This window comes from Leguminivora glycinivorella, chromosome 14 (genome assembly GCF_023078275.1).
Source record: "Leguminivora glycinivorella isolate SPB_JAAS2020 chromosome 14, LegGlyc_1.1, whole genome shotgun sequence".
Lineage (NCBI taxonomy): Eukaryota > Metazoa > Arthropoda > Insecta > Lepidoptera > Tortricidae > Leguminivora > Leguminivora glycinivorella.
In genome coordinates this window covers 8,374,485-8,391,085 of record NC_062984.1, presented here as the reverse complement: position 1 = coordinate 8,391,085, position 16,601 = coordinate 8,374,485, and the positions used below count along the sequence as shown (strand labels likewise).

General features: G+C 35.6%; 2 protein-coding genes across 3 annotated transcripts in view; both read right to left on the bottom strand.

The window, feature by feature from the left end:
* Positions 1-3,332, bottom strand: part of LOC125233210 (protein CLEC16A homolog) — a 34,446-nt gene extending 31,114 nt beyond the window's left edge. Inside the window, 3 exon segments of the mRNA XM_048139120.1 lie at positions 1,025-1,164; positions 2,877-3,051; positions 3,054-3,332. Of these exon segments, the coding sequence (XP_047995077.1) occupies positions 1,025-1,164; positions 2,877-3,051; positions 3,054-3,078 (340 nt within the window). The 5' untranslated portion in view covers positions 3,079-3,332.
* Positions 3,333-14,684: 11,352 nt separating this feature from the next.
* The window catches only part of LOC125233303, a 214,584-nt gene continuing 212,667 nt past the window's right edge, over positions 14,685-16,601 (bottom strand). For both annotated transcript variants that reach the window (XM_048139264.1, XM_048139265.1), the window contains one exon: positions 14,685-16,058. In XM_048139264.1, the coding sequence (XP_047995221.1) occupies positions 15,131-16,051 (921 nt within the window). In that variant the 5' untranslated portion in view covers positions 16,052-16,058 and the 3' untranslated portion in view covers positions 14,685-15,130. The remainder of the gene's footprint in view (positions 16,059-16,601) is intronic.

Genomic DNA, 16,601 nt, shown 5'->3' with positions numbered 1-16,601 from the left:
CCAAGTGCGAGTCGGGCTCGCGCACAAAGGGTTCCGTAGCAGCAAATATAATAAACTTATTATGTCAATTTATACACCTGCCAAAATTACAGTTAAATCAACCTATCTCAAAAACTATAAGAGATACTTTGATCAAACCAAAAATCGTTGAAAGAGTTAATTAGCATGCATCACCTCTATTTTTTTTAGAATTTTATACCCCGTAGTTATAAAAATAGAGGGGGGGGACATACTTTTTACGACTTTGAGAGCTGATATCTCAAAAACCGTTCACTTTAAGAAAAATGTTTTTTAGAAAACTTTATATCATTTTAAAAGACCTTTCCATTGATACCCCACACGGGTATGTACATCGAAAAAAAATTTTCATCCCTCAGTTACATGTATGGGGGCCCCACCCCAATTCTTTTTTTTTTTACTATTTAGTGTCATAATTTTGTAGCGGTTCATACAACACATATTCCCATCAAATTTCATCACTGTAGTACTTATAGTTTCCGAGTAAATCGGCTGTGACAGACGGACAGACGGACAGACGGACAGACGGACAGACGGACATGACGAAACTATAAGGGTTCCGTTTTTGCCATTTTGGCTACGGAACCCTAATAAACCATTGTAATATGCATTATTTATCATCGCTTTGCCATTACATAAGTATTCTGATTAATTTTACAAAGATAAATTAAAGATTAAAGAGATAATGCATATTAATACTACCATTGTTACCACGTGTAAGTGATTTTTGTGCAAAAAAGCCTATAAATAAACCTATAAAGTCTGTACAGTTCCAGTTTATTCTTACTATTTTGGTCCTAACATCAACAGCATCTAAATGCATAGTTATTTGGCTATGACTATTTAACACATTCACTACGAAACAAAAAATGGCTTAATACGTCAGAAACTGGTCATAATTTATAACCGCCCGCTTGCATGGCGAGAACCCGCCCAGGTTCTCCGGCATCTCTGAGCAAAGTTTACAGATTTGGTGTTGAATATGTTAACCTTATTGCATACTTACATAGTGATGTTTCATTTCTTATGTTTTCGAACAGTATGTTCAACGTCTGAAGTAGTTGTACACACACATATGAAGAGCCTCCGCATTTCTGTCTCATTATCTTGAGGAAGTAAGATAGCATATTCTTTTCCAAGAAAAAGCTAAAACAAGAATAGGGTTATTTGTTTTACAAGGGGGCAAAGTTGTTGTTTAAATGCACATGTCAATACCCAAGCAAACAAAAGATTCCTATATTAAACCGTCAGCGTAGCAAGTGGTTCGAAAAGTGGAATCAGGAGCCTTGTGAGGGTTTCGAGGAATGAAGGTTAAACAAATTTTGCCATCAAAAAGTTTTCCCAGAGCAATGCTAGCTAAATACTAACAGTAAAACATCAAAATGTAATCAAATCAATCTTAAAATGAAATTCTTTCAAAGGCATAAGTGAGTAAAACTTATTTTTGGGTTGTTTGTAGGCATACTTAGTTCTTATAGCTACAAAATGAATAAACAAACCCTTCAATTACCAACTTAAGAAATCCTTACAAAATAGGCCATATAATATTTGTTACAAACTATCTCAAAACTATAGGTAATATCATATAGACTTACTTTCACAATTATCCATACTAATATTATAAATGCGAAAGTAACTCTGTCTGTCTGTCTGTCTGTCTGTTACGCTTTCCCGCTTAAACCACGCAACCGATTTTGATGAAATTTGGAACAGACAATCTTTAGACCCTGAGACAGAACATAGGCTACTTTTTATTTCGAAAAAAAGGGATGAAGGGTTTGAAACTTAAAAGATAAAACCATGAAACTTTATATTTTAGCACTTGATAAGAAATCATTAAACATATATTTAAAGTCACATACAGGTCGAACGCGATTAATTAACATTATTTTTACCTTTAAAATAAACATGGTGGGAAATAAACATTAACTAAAAGCGGGTAGATTATATTTATTTGTCTACCCCGAACATTTATATAAATTATTATCGGGTAGTTTTGTGTTGTTTACATCTCCGGTGACATTTTGCTGGAACGTCAGTCTTCATGCGACCACGGCCAGTGCAACCTGGCCGAAACGTTGGGAAAAAGGTAAAAATAATGTTAATTAATCGCGTTCGACCTGTATGTGACTTTAAATATGTGTACAAAGCGCGAGAACTTAAAGTGTTATATCATTAAACATCTTGATAAGGGATAGGGATACTGATAGCGATAGCGATAGCGTTAGCGATAGCGATACGGATACGGATAATATGGGTATCGTTAGACGGATACGGATAATCGGTCGGCGGTCTCTTACAATCAATGTGCTCTAAGACGATCGTTGTTTGCTTGCTTGAAGATTACGTTTGCGATAAGTATAAGCAAAATGTAAAAAATTGTAAGGGATAATAGAAAAAAGTACTTATTACCCACCGATCATAGTGTCGAAATACGGGCTATGTGGGATGTTTATAAAGGTTTCCCCAGCTTATATAGAATTACCTACGCTGTGGTCGATGTGTAATATTTCTACAATCATTGCAAGCAAAAGTATTATGTGCAATCGAAATAATCGCAGATAAATATACCTACAGAGAAACCTACGGTCCCTACGGATCCAAATGAAAATCTTAATGAATACTTTTATTACGCGGGCGAAGCCGCGGGTAAAAGCTAGTAATACTATACATAAGTAAGGATGACTAAACCGGTTTATAGAATAACTTAGTATCATAAACTCTGTTCATAACTAAGCCATTGAATTGTGAACCATAGCCTAAACAAAGAGTTAATTAAGTACAACTTACAAAACCAAAACAATGTCTCCACTGACACATTACGAAACCAGACAACCTTGACACAAAACAATACTTACTCAAAAACTGAGCTATCATTCTGGTCTCCCCATATCAATATCTCCGCTATACACCTCAAAGACTCCACTAGGGTACCACGATTGCTCTCAGACACTGTCGTATTCTTACATAGGATGTTGTGTAAATACTTCAAGCGTTCGAGAGAATGAGGGTTTTTGGGGCGGCCCCAGCCTCCCCAAACCAGCTTCTACTTCTAAACATGTTAGCTGTTTATTTAATACGGTTCACTGGAGAAACTGCACATTACGCACTTGGATTTAATGATGCACGTCACTTCAAGCAATTATCACTTCACATGGTTTCCGTACTTCGTCACTACGGGAGTCGCAAATGAAAAAGGAATACGTTGGTTGCAGTGGGGCTACTTTAAAAGAAATTGAACAAAAAGAACACAGTATTTCGTTTTTTGTCTAGATTTTTTTAACGAAGCAGCGTCCCACTGCCTCAAACTCCGACATAAAATTTTGACATGTCTGACAGAGACAGCCACAATTTGACATTTCAGACAGCTGTCTTCGACGTTTAGTTATTCTATTGCTTGTGTTCATTATTAAGCCGTGTCTTGACATGCGAGACTTATCGATTGTCGAGTCGATTATGTTAAAAAAATATTAATGAATGTTTACCAATGTTTACATGTAAATTATACAACGTGTTTCCGGTATCACTCAAAACCTCAGACACCCCAACAGATTTTTATTTTTTTAAACTCATCTAGAGTATTCATCTTTTAATCTGATGGTTACTTTTTTTTAAATTAAATTTTTAGATTTCTGTACAGCTCTACTTGACTTTTAGCTCTACACTCAATAAAATAATTGCTAACTACCATCATAAACCATAAAACTATTTATTTGTGTACGTTACTGCAACGACATAAGGTTTACCAATAGACAGCTAAGATGTCATTGTAAAACACTTTAAAGCTTTGTCACAGTAAACTTCAAATTGGACAGGTCATCGCAGTAAGCAAATTTAAACCCAATATTCAGAATGACAAGGTTGTAATTAGGTACGAGTTCAAGTTGTTATGACTTATGATAAACATTAAGATTAAGCTTCTGTACCGTTATTTGAAGCCTATTTAATATATTGAGAGACAGCGATACTGCTTGTAGATGCGTAGCGGTTCACAGCAGGTACCTACAGCTGAACACCTGTAAACAACTTGCAACTCCAGTTTTACGATTCAGGTTTCCCCTTCCACCAGGCGACCCGTGCCGTAGGGACGGCAACGATGTTTCATCATTGGCGTTCTGTTTGTCGGAACGTTCGGTTCACTACAAAAAATTCTTAGAATTCTTTAATTCTTGGAATTTTTTGTAAGTTTAATCAAAAATATCGTTTTAGAAAACGGTTTTACCGTTCGTTTACTATTATAAATTAAATGTTTTAGAAGCTGAGCACCTGATCGATTCACTTTGAGCGCAGCGTGTCGCGTAAGTAAGCGATTTTTTATTTCTTTTTCAGTTATTTTTTTCAGTGAATCGATTCGTCTTAAGCACGGAACAGGTCAAGAAAGTAAAAATTGAAAAATGATCTCCTTGTCCTCTTTGAGACTAAAACAGTCCTAATTAAAGTCGTAATTGACGCGATTAGTGTTTGTTTTGCCTTGCGGCCGAAGATGAGCCTGTGCTGTGACCTGATAATTTCCGTGCGTGCCCATTGTGGTAGGTACTGTGCTGCGGGATAAAATTCCTTTACAATCTCTTTAAATAGATCGATATTCTGTAACGGAATTCAGAAATAGATCAAAAGTCGAAAGTTAAAACCTATAGCTGCCGGACTTGGCAAGGGCGTCAATAAATATTTATTAATTCTAAGTATCATGTTGGCTTTTATATCCGATCCCTGTGTGCCTTAAAATCGACTTTCCGCTCTAAAGAAAGGTAACTAACAAACCTATATCATTAGCGTCTTTGGGGAACATGTTTGTGTAATCCGAAAAATGTTCCGTAAATAAATATGGACAATTTTAAATGCACAGTACGGTATCGTCAGGGATACCTCTGAAAAATGTAGTTTGGTAATGTTCTTATGCCTTAATCAAATCTAAGCCGCTTGCCAGTGGAAGTAAAGGATTACAAAGTGAAACTCAGGTATGTGGAGAGTTGTATTAATTACCAAATATAAGTTCCGGTTAAAGATAATTGAGAAAATCCGCATACGAGAGAGTCACTCTTTAATCCTTAACTATAATAATAGCGTTTAATAACGCAAGGCGAGCGTATTTGATTAATTTGATTACTTGGCTGCTGCGTAAGCAGAGTAAAAGGGTGCATCATTGCACTAGCTTACTAAAAACTTCTTACCTGCGCAAGGTGTGAAGAAATTTACAACCAGTATGTTTTTATTTTGTGTATAGTCCGCTTAAGGATATTAAAGGCTAGTATAATAATTATTATTCTGTGGAAGCAGGCATTAGTGGAAAAAAATATCAAGTGTTAAGACGGTGTAAAAGCACTAGTCTAACACAGTAGGCAGTGACCCTGTCTGCAGAGCCTAAGATGGTTCTGGGTTCGAATCCCAGTATGGGAATATGTTTGTGTGATGCACACAAATAGTGGGACGTAGTTGAACGAAAGAGAGCCATCCTCTGAAAATAGCCTTTTATTTGAATGGCTTTTCCCTTTTTACGTTGAGATTATATTCAAATAATTATGTTTATATGAATTGGATCTTTTTCCTTTTACTACGTCCATTTTTTCCCGAGTTACGGTTGTGTTATTATGTATTTAAGTATACATATGTCTATAATAAGAGTAATATGTCGCCTTGCTACCATAGTACAAGCCTTCCTCAGTTTTTGGCAAAATAGATTCCCCAATGTCTATTTATTTTGGTACCGATAATAAATTTCCCGCTTATTAAGGCTTATGAGTATTACTATTTATCTAGATAAAAACCAGCCGTCTGCGCAAGACGTGCATCTTCCCATTTTCATATTTCCCGCCTGCGCAAGGTGTGTGAATAATATGATTGTTAAGACAGCTGAAAATTTTGCAGTCTGCGCAAGGCTTGCAATTTTCGTGACTCAATTTTCTGCCTGCGCAAGGCGATTAAATAGTTTATTTAGCCTGCTGAAAACCTGCCGCCTTCGCAAGGCGCGTGTTTACATATCCTGCGTCACAAGCAGATCAAGCAGATGTGGTAAAATAGGTATAATACAATTAGCATGGTTCTAAAGCGGTTTTTGTCGGCCTACGCAAGGCGTTTTGAAACTTACGTGTGATGGAGGAAACAACACAATATGATAACGCCTCCTAAGCTTAGTACCAAGTGCTTACTTTGTTAATTACAAAGTCATTTTGACAGGGGTTATATATTTCTACTGCGGAATCACTTCCCAGTAATCATTAAATAGTCTCGAGAAGACTTGTCAAAGCGGACCCCAGGCCTTCACAGGCCGGGGCCAATGCCGGGATAACGCAAGGAGGATGATGATGAGTCTGGTGAAGACTAAAAAGATTATCACAGTTATTGCTGGCGACTTGATAAACGTGGTTTCTTTTTTGTGAAAACTTTTTCCACTATATAGTTATCTACTACATATTTTATCTTTGTCGTTAACGACGTTTGAAACACCTAGCTCACGCTGACGCGGAGTGAGTTGACACGATAATATTCAAAATTAACCACGGTTTTATCAGCCTACTTATTTAGGTTTTAAAGTGGGATTTGAGGTCATTTAATCATTTAAGTAAACCTGTTGATAGTGTTGATGCATATCAAGGCCGCAGTATTCTTTGGTTCAGGATATTAACCGTTTCCCAAACATCTTAAATGGGTTATTTATTCTATTATTTTAATCAAATAGTTATCTAGCCCGCTGGCCGCTCCGGCGCCACATGAGGCCAATAATCTAAAGATCAGATTGCTTTGGACTGTTTTAGGTCATTAATTTGTTCAGTTAAGCCCACGTGGGCTGAACACATTTTAAGGAATTGGCTATGTGGATGAAATAGCAAACATTTTTGCATAGTTTTTCGCTATGTAAGAATGCAGTTGTGATATGTTATTACATATTTTGAGGCTCCAGGAACGACCTGAACCAATGTTACAAAGAACCATTACATTAAAATGTGTTCACATCCTCATAAAGTAGCACGGGGTGACTCGTCTACTCATTATTTAGTCAGAATGAAACAATACGTATTTAAATTATGAGTTTTAGGTTAAGATTACCGCCATAACACGTTTTTAAAAATAAAAGAGGGGAAAAGGACACCTACGTAAGAAGTGATAAAATGTACGGGTTAACAAACCCAACTACAAACTTAAAACGCTGTCATATTACAGCTTTTAATCTGTTTTTTAAATAAAGTAACCTCTATGGTTAATAAATATATCACATTCATGGGGTATTCGGAAAACTATTTCTCATACCTAATCATTGTTTTTGGTAACAATATTTTGCAAGATAAGTACTTGATGTGGTTTCAAAATGATTTTAATACTCATATAAAGATGGACCGTCAAAACAATTTTAAAGCTATGCCGAATAAGCCCATGACCCATGGGGTTTGATGAGTGTCTCAAAATTTTGTTTGGACCTCAGATCTCGGAACTACAGATCTAGGTACCTTAACCTCAATATCATATTCTTCATTACAAAACCAGAAGGCTACGTCATGCCATATAATGGAATGATTATATATCTTTATGCTTCCAACGAAAATCACGGGTCTTAGCCACATACATACGTATCCTTAAGGAGAAAAATATTTGATTGTAACATCTTGCGCTTTCATAAGCTGGTTACCCAAAACAAAAAGGCATTTATATACGAAGAAAATTCTATCATCAGCATTGGCTTAACATGTGTACAAATTACAAATAAAACGCTTCGCACATGTGCGTCTAGCCGCCTAGGCGTTGTTAGCCTATACCAATCCTTGGCTTAACAGAAAGTACATACATATTGGGTAAATAACTAACAAAAAATATTAGGGAACTGGGAGAGAACTCTCCAGACAAAAAGTCTAAGGTTAAGTTGTAGCCTGTTAACCAAGGCAATTAAAAGTTGAACTATTGTAGTACCACTACTACCAATTGCACAGGAGGTACTTTGTTTAGGACTGTATTCATACATGGATTCAATGACCTTAATACGTATACTCATAATGTATAACGAATGACTAAGTTATACTTATACAAAGCCTCAATAGTCTTGTTACTTGATATACTTACACTTCCTTCCTGGATGATAGATTCGTTTACCAAAAGAGTATCTTATGCTTAGGAGTTTTCAATGATGAAAAATTCACAAGTGTGCTTATCCTCAATATATGATAATAAGACTTTTTAGAATGATTAGATTATTTTTTTTAGCACTTACCAAACGTGCCCAGATTATTATTTCCGTTAATAAAATTGGAACCACGTTACACATGGGTTCAGTATGGGTTATACCCAAGAGGCCAAGAATATTTCCGGCATACTAGAATGCTCGGGAAAATTACTAAAATTAGATTTCATAAAACGAATTAAGTACATTACGAAAGAACCATGGTTGTCGGAACATTAGTCATACCATGGGTATTAAGGTTTTCAATAGCTGCGCACATTAGTGTTATACACTTTTAAAGTTGTAGCCGATTGAGCGAAATTTTTCTTCGCTACCAAATTTTGCCATGTCATAGCCATAAGGCAGTAATCATAATATTCACTGTCTATTATGTAATGCTGTAATTGCCGGAAATAAATAGTGACTATTTGGATAAGGCATTAATGAATGGATCAGTTCCTTAACTGTTTTCTATAATATCATATGTAATAATATCATGTCATGCAAATCAATATATCAATATAATGTACCTATGTCATGTCAATTATTCTATGATACTGAAAAGAGATAAACGAGTTGTGAGGAATTTGACACACAATCCAAAACTTAAGTTTTTCGCTTATACCCTAAAAGTACCTAATGATACTGCAATAACCCTACTTACTGGCAATTGCAGAGTCGGGGTCAAAACATTACAAACATACTAAGTGTATTAAATTGAATATTATAATGAAATAAACGTAAACATAAGTCATGACCTGACCTTGTTAGGGGGATGAAATAAAAAAGTAACAGGTTTTTCATAATTTATTTTAATATCATTATGGGTATATACATAATAGGTATATACATAAAATTTAAAAATGTTTCAAACTTTCCTTACCGACAAATAATAAGTTACAATAGAAAAATAGGTCACTGTGCACTTATCAATTCAGTCACTGCAGCTGCTGTCAGCTGCAATTCACATTCCTCCATATAGGTACACAAGGTATCTGATGTGTGAAGTGCACTTGAAGTTGTTATTTCCATTGGCGATTCAATTAATCACATTGGCGTTTCTTGACCACCAGGCGAATACAGACACGTCTCAATATATTAAATAGGCTTCAAATAACGGTACAGAAGCTTAATAGCAGCGTTTTACCTTACAATAAAACGCATATTAAGCGAAATACCTTATTTGAAGCCTATATTTTTAACTACGCCTGTGGCTACAACACTCAGTTGCAATAAACCAAGGCACATTTATTTTTCCATTTGAGGGTATTTGTTGTTCGCTGCTAGTAAACAACATTTTTAGACTATTCAGTTTCGAAGATACGTCTTTATTTCATTTCACATTTGAATTCATAAATGATGCAACCGTTTGGTAAGTGGTATATTGCAACTTCGGTTAAATTAATATTTTGAGAACCAATGATGAAACATCGTTGCCGTCCCTACGGCACGGGTCGCCTGGTGGAAGGGGAAACCTGAATCGTAAAACTGGAGTTGCAAGTTGTTTACAGGTGTTCAGCTGTAGGTACCTGCTGTGAACCGCTACGCATCTACAAGCAGTATCGCTGTCTCTCAATATATTAAATAGGCTTCAAATAAGGTATTTCGCTTAATATGCGTTTTATTGTAAGGTAAAACGCTGCTATTAAACTGACAAACAACGTCAAACTCGTAGCGGAAAAAATAATCGCCCAAGTAACCAGCCAGTATTAATAACCCTAAATACTGAAAAAGGTAAACAACCTCTAGCAATGCGATATACACAATGTTGTATTACGAATACAATAGAATAGGCACGTAAAATATAACTAATAATACTAGTTTAAATAAAAATATTACCCCCATCAAGATATAGCTCAATCGATTCTACTCTCGATTCTGAACAAACGGTTTTCAGGTTTTTAGTGTTAAGTGAAACACGGTGTATAGCTGGGCACAGCGACTTGATCAGTGAGCCTTTGATTTTTTCATTTAATTATTGAATGTATGGGTTTGTGTAGGTGGCTTAGATGGCGCTCGGATTGATATCTACGAGCTTTTCGTTTCGTGAGCGTTTGTGCCATTTGGCTACGTACCCAGAACAGAAATATATGACTACGCGCCATCTTGCGGAATTTCATTAGAACTATTTTCTTCATACTATACTGAACTGTCACCCCATACATCAGAATAACAACAACCTCCTGACAATAGTCATATATTTCTGGTTAGGCTTTACCAAATGCTAATGGCCGGTGCAAATAATTCAGGTACCAACTTTTTAAGTGTCATGTGGACCATGTGGTATTGTGCTGTGCATAATCAGAGTATTAGGTAGGTATGCACTTCTTTCATTAGTTTTTATGCACTTCTTTTATAATTTTATGAGTATAATTTCTACTTAATCGATTTATGAGGAAAAATACACACAGCGCCTGCTAATAATGTATGAGCAACTCACGCTGCTCCTCAAAGTTAAAACGCAGCAACTGTATATGCATTTCATACATACTTACTACAATTTTCTTTTCATTGATTGACGAAGATACAAGCTTTTTTTAAAAGTAGTGACAATATGAGGGTTCAGTCTGTGCGGATAAAGAAAAGTTGTTGATTAGAATGTACCTATTAAGTATTGCAATTTGAATAATTTCAAATTGCACATGAATAGTTTTCGAGACTTTTCTCTTTCCGCATGTCTCAAATAATAAATAAAAGTCTGCAGTATAATTTTAATTAAGTAATTTATTCACCTAAACATTATTGTCGTTTGTATCGTTTGTATTACAGTTTCTTCAACGTCAACATCGCACGAAGGTATATCGCGTCATAAGCAGCTTTAGCAATGTCGATTGTTATAAAAATATTATCTACCTACCTACTTACATCAAATTAATTTAAAGCAATTTCAAAATGCTCCCGTTATGATAAAAACTAAGCTCATAGGTAGATACTTAATTTAATTAATAAATATTTACCTATTTACACTTTTTATTTGTGATTTAATAACTAAAATAATGTTTCGCTAGTAAACATATTTCATTTATTTTTAGTTTACGTACCTACATTATGAAGTATGACATAAAAATAAAATAAAATAATAAAACTAAAAATCTAAGTCTAAAGAGGGCCCTGAGGCATAGTGCCCAAGATGCTGGCAGCATTTCCTCGCTGAATCGCAATACGTTGAGCGAGGAAGCTGCCAGCTCTTTTGTCCCCTGTAGTCTCAGTCAGCCGTTTCGCCAAGTAGGTATGACATAACATTGATCTTGCATTATATAAGTTTAAAACGTACTTTTATGTTACAAAAAGAGATTTTATGATTATAAAAAAAAATAACACTGTCAGATGTACATTTCATTTCGAATAATTTTCAGGGAATACTTATCTAAGATCTTAAAATAAAGGACGGAAAACTGGTTCTTAATTTGTACCTATTAAGATTAACGTAAAAACTAATACACTAAAGAAAATAAATAGTTTATGAGCAAATAAGATTAAATCTACAATTAAAAGATAAATTGACTTAAATTTCGAAATACTTATTATCATATTAAATTTAGGGGGTTTTAAGAAAAGGGTTTGTGTGGCAAAATTGTTTCGCTAATAATAGGCTAGTTACCTACTGGTTAAATCAGCATCTGTGTCTCTTTATATTTTTAAGAACTGTCAAAACGATTTACTAATATCAATAGGATCGAGTATTATAGAGAGTTACTGTCGAAGTAAAATTTGTAATCACAGTGCATAGACTGCCATCTCTCGACACAGGTTTAAAACTTTTGAACCTCAGTTTTGAGAATTTGGCCCATTAAAATGTCAAATATTAATATTAGCGCCATCTAGCTGAGTGTACCCCAAAGGTGTAATGCCATCTAGGCTGCCACCGTACCTTTTTAGGGTTCCGTAGCCAAAATGGCAAAAACGGAACCCTTATAGTTTCGTCATGTCCGTCTGTCCGTCTGTCCGTCTGTCCGTCTGTCCGTCTGTCACAGCCGATTTACTCGGAAACTATAAGTACTACAGTGATGAAATTTGATGGGAATATGTGTTGCCGTTACCGCTACAAAATTATGACACTAAATAGTAAAAAAAAGAATTGGGGGTGGGGCCCCCCATACATGTAACTGAGGGATGAAAATTTTTTTTTCGATGTACATACCCGTGTGGGGTATCAATGGAAAGGTCTTTTAAAATGATATAAAGTTTTCTAAAAACATTTTTCTTAAAGTGAACGGTTTTTGAGATATCAGCTCTCAAAGTCGTAAAAAGTATGTCCCCCTCTATTTTTATAACTACGGGGTATAAAATTCTAAAAAAAATAGAGGTGATGCATGCTAATTAACTCTTTCAACGATTTTTGGTTTGATCAAAGTATCTCTTATAGTTTTTGAGATAGGTTGATTTAACTGTAATTTTGGCAGGTGTATAAATTGACATAATAAGTTTATTATATTTGCTGCTACGGAACCCTTTGTGCGCGAGCCCGACTCGCACTTGGCCGGTTTTTTTCTGTATGGTACTGAGGTACGTTTTTTTCTTAGACTTTATCTGTCTATACGGAGTTATATATGTCTTTGCTAATATGGAACTACTATGAAATACTGAGGAGTGACGTCACGGTCAATTCATTCACTTTATTTCTTTCTCTTTGACTTTTTTTTTATAAAATGGCCTCAGTCCCATTTGGTGGGACTATTTTGCCAGTGTCAGGGTAAGTGCGACGTTGTTCGGTAGTTGGCACTTGTAAATTGATAGCTAAATTTTACAAGGGCACGTGGACTATCGGCCGTCGATGACAAAAAAGGGGCTAAACGCGTTTCGAGATTAATTCTTCATCAGCTTCTCACTATAACATTAGTTTACTGCATAATAAGCTATCGATATTACACTTTAAACAACATTAATGGGCAAAAGAAGGAGAAATTATTCGCGACACGTGCCACTAAGATGGCAGCCGAACCGGAAGTTCTCTCTTTGACTTATTAAGGCCCACTAGCACCAACCTCTTAACTCAGGGTTAGTGGGCTGTCATCTGTCAAATTCCATATAAAATGGTGGGTTAACCCTCCATTTTCGTTGGTGCAAGTGGCCCTTAATAAAAATTATGTTTAAACGTAACTATACTGTCCATATTTTTCTTCTAATTATGTGGTGCTTTATTTCGTGCACGGCATAAAATATTTTATTTTAAGTAAGTATAGGAAACTAGCCTATTGTAGCGTTTATAAGTAACAGGTCAGATAAGATTGTCAGTTGTGGTGAAAGGTGATTTTAATTGAAACTTTACTACAAATAAGTAGGTACCATCTTAAATCAGAACGTCACAATCAGTAGGTACTCAATCACCATTTAAATATTTAAGTAATATGTAATTTCATTTTTACTGATGACATGCTTTTAATAACCGTTAGCTATACTCTGTCAAACAAGTCTGTTATAGTAAATAAGAACAAAGAAAACTATAGGTATCCTTTTCTCTAGCACCATAAAGAAAAGGATGCATATAGTTTTCTTTATTCTTATTTACTGACAGACTTGTTTGACAGATTTTATTTGTCAATAAGTTTTTTACTTATTTACTTAATTAAATTGCAGCACACCGGCTTTTAATGTTTCAATTTTTAAAAATATGTTATAAATATTTTAGTATATAAATGATAGAATAGAAATAAAAGAATCGGAACATGCATATATACGTAATTTACAGTAAAAAAATGCAATCAAATTATTCAAGAAGGATACATTTCGTCACTACTTTAAAAAAAACTTGTATCTTCGTCTGTAAATGAAAAGAAGATTGTAGTAAGTATGTATGGAATGCATATAGACTTACTGCGTTTTAACTTTGAGGAACAGCGTGAGATACGAGATTTTTTAAAAGTAGTGACGATTTGCTACGTAACCAGATTATTATGGTAATATAAATTAATTAAAATGTCTAACTACTTAAAAGACAAATTAAAAAATAACATTAATCACATAAAATATCCACAGGCTAAGTTTAAGTATTTATGAGTACTTATAATGAGTATTTTTAAATCCAACTGTAACAGGGTATTTGACTCCTAATCAAAACAGCTCCTTTTTTGAACTGTCAAAAAAGAAACAACATCACGGAAGTATAGCTAAAGCACATAACAAATAATGACGTCACGGTACTCACGATCAAGGTTACCTACCCTTTATAGATTATATAAGGTGCTATCAAATTAGTCACGGATATTTTTACGGCTGATAGTACTCCGCTCCTGGAGTATATTTATGTATGAAACATCATAGGTTTTGTTATGTTTTTTTAGAGAAAACTAGGAAACAAATATGCTATGTTAAAACACCCCGTTAATAAAATTATTAAATGAGACCTCTCTAGACACTGTTAACGTGACATGAGAGACACTGTTAAACATTCTGACAGGCAATTACATTACAGAGGATGGTTATTTAGAAAATAAATTAAAATATTTTTTTTGTTAAGGGTATGAAAACAAAAAAAATCATGATTTTTTTCAGTAATTTCTAGTGAAAGTTCATTGTTTTGATGTTAATTAACGTCCCTTAAATTATCCGTGACTAATTTGTTAGCACCTTATATATACGATTTAAAAAATATAAACCGTATTTAAATCTACTGTTTACATTTTTCTAATACTCTTCTGGTGCTTTATTTCATGCTTGGTGTGAAATCATTTATTTTAAATGCAGTCAAATACCCTATTATGACTATAAAGTAGCTGCTTTGTTATTTTCAGTACATTCATGATGAAACCTACACTCTGTTGCTTTTCATAAAATTGTTATTTGATGACTGGACATTATTATACTCTGTCAAACAAGTCTGTCAGTTCTTATTTACTGACAGACTTGTTTGACAGAGCTTTAATTAAATAAAGTCGTACTGACTTCACACATTTCATTGCGTTTGTTTGAAAATAAATTCAGCTCGATACGAGCCAGTTTAACACTTTCTAGATATACCAGACTCCTTTAAGGATAGAAGTTCTGGAGCGCATCAGAGTATATGGAGTTATACGTGTCTCGCAAAACGTAGACGCTGTCATTGGGTTTTCCGTTGAAAACGTATTGTCCTTTAAGATTAGTGACTTTAGAATTGGTGGGCGCCGGTTTTGGCTTGGGCTTGGAGTAGGAAGGCAGGTTGTTGTAGCTCGGCCTTTGCATTGGCGGCATCATCGGCTGGGCGCCGTAACCAAACGGGTCCATCTGAGGAATTTGAGGCATTTGTGGGACCTGAGGCATTTGAGGCACTTGAGGATACCCGCCAGTATTACCCCATTGATACACGCCGGTAGGTTTCCCGTTTGATACGAAATCCAAAGGCAGGTTTATGAACGGATCCACTTGAGGTACACTTTGAGGCATCGGTGGGCCCATGGGAGGCCCTAGGCTGGGAGGCTGCGAAACGTATCCGAGGCCGGGCACGAACATATACGGAGTCGGGGGCAGTCTGATGTAGAAAATGGGGGAGTTGTCATATTGCAGGGAATTTAAGTTGTCGTTTTGATAACTGTCCCCGTTGCCGTTTTTCTTCTTGTTCTGCTGTCGGCGTCTCGAAGGGATGGTTCTAGACAAGTCGTCATCATCGAAATGGTCGTCGTTGACGGCAAAAGTGACGTCATCGTCGTCATCTTCGTTATAATCTAGTCCGGATGATAAGAAGGACGGGAAGTAGCCGAACAAGTTTAACGCTTTGTTCCTCCTGTTTGTGGGTGGTGCGGGCGATGCGGTTGTGCCATCTTCTTTGTATTCTTCTGTGAGTTTGCTCTGGCGGCTACTTGTTGCTTCTGGGAGGGCGGCCGCTCGCGATCTTCTAGAAGACGGTGCTGCCTGACTGCGTACTACCAAGCCGATCAGCACGCACGCGACGATCAGTTTCCTCGAGTACTTCATGTTTTATCTGAAACAACAAAACAGTACTCTAAGAATAAACTAAATCATTTTTATAGAAAACACTTTAACTTGTATTTTTCAGTCACACTTCTATAATGTTATAAATATTAAATAAATGTCATATACCTAGAAAGAAAAAGTGACGAAGGCCTCCAAGTGTTCCGAGCTGGAATCGAACCAGCGTAGGTAGGGTACTCCGCTTACCGAACGGATGCGGATTTAAACGGAGGACGCTAGTTCGATTCCAGCTCGGAACACTAAATAGGAGTCTCCTTGGTCACTTTTTCTTTGTAAATGACATTTATTTAATGTTAACAAAACAGTAACTTATAATGGGATGAAACAACCATTAATTTTCTTTCACATTGAAAAATAACTTTGGCTGTTTGCTAATGAGTGTGCGCAGTAATAAATCTCGCTGGCCGAAAGGTAAAAATGTGAGAATCACTAACATGTGTAATGCATACCAATTATTTACACATTTAAAGGTCTTCAATCTTCACTCTGGGTGCGAGTGGATAAGTGATTAAATTAGAGATATTGTAAGGTT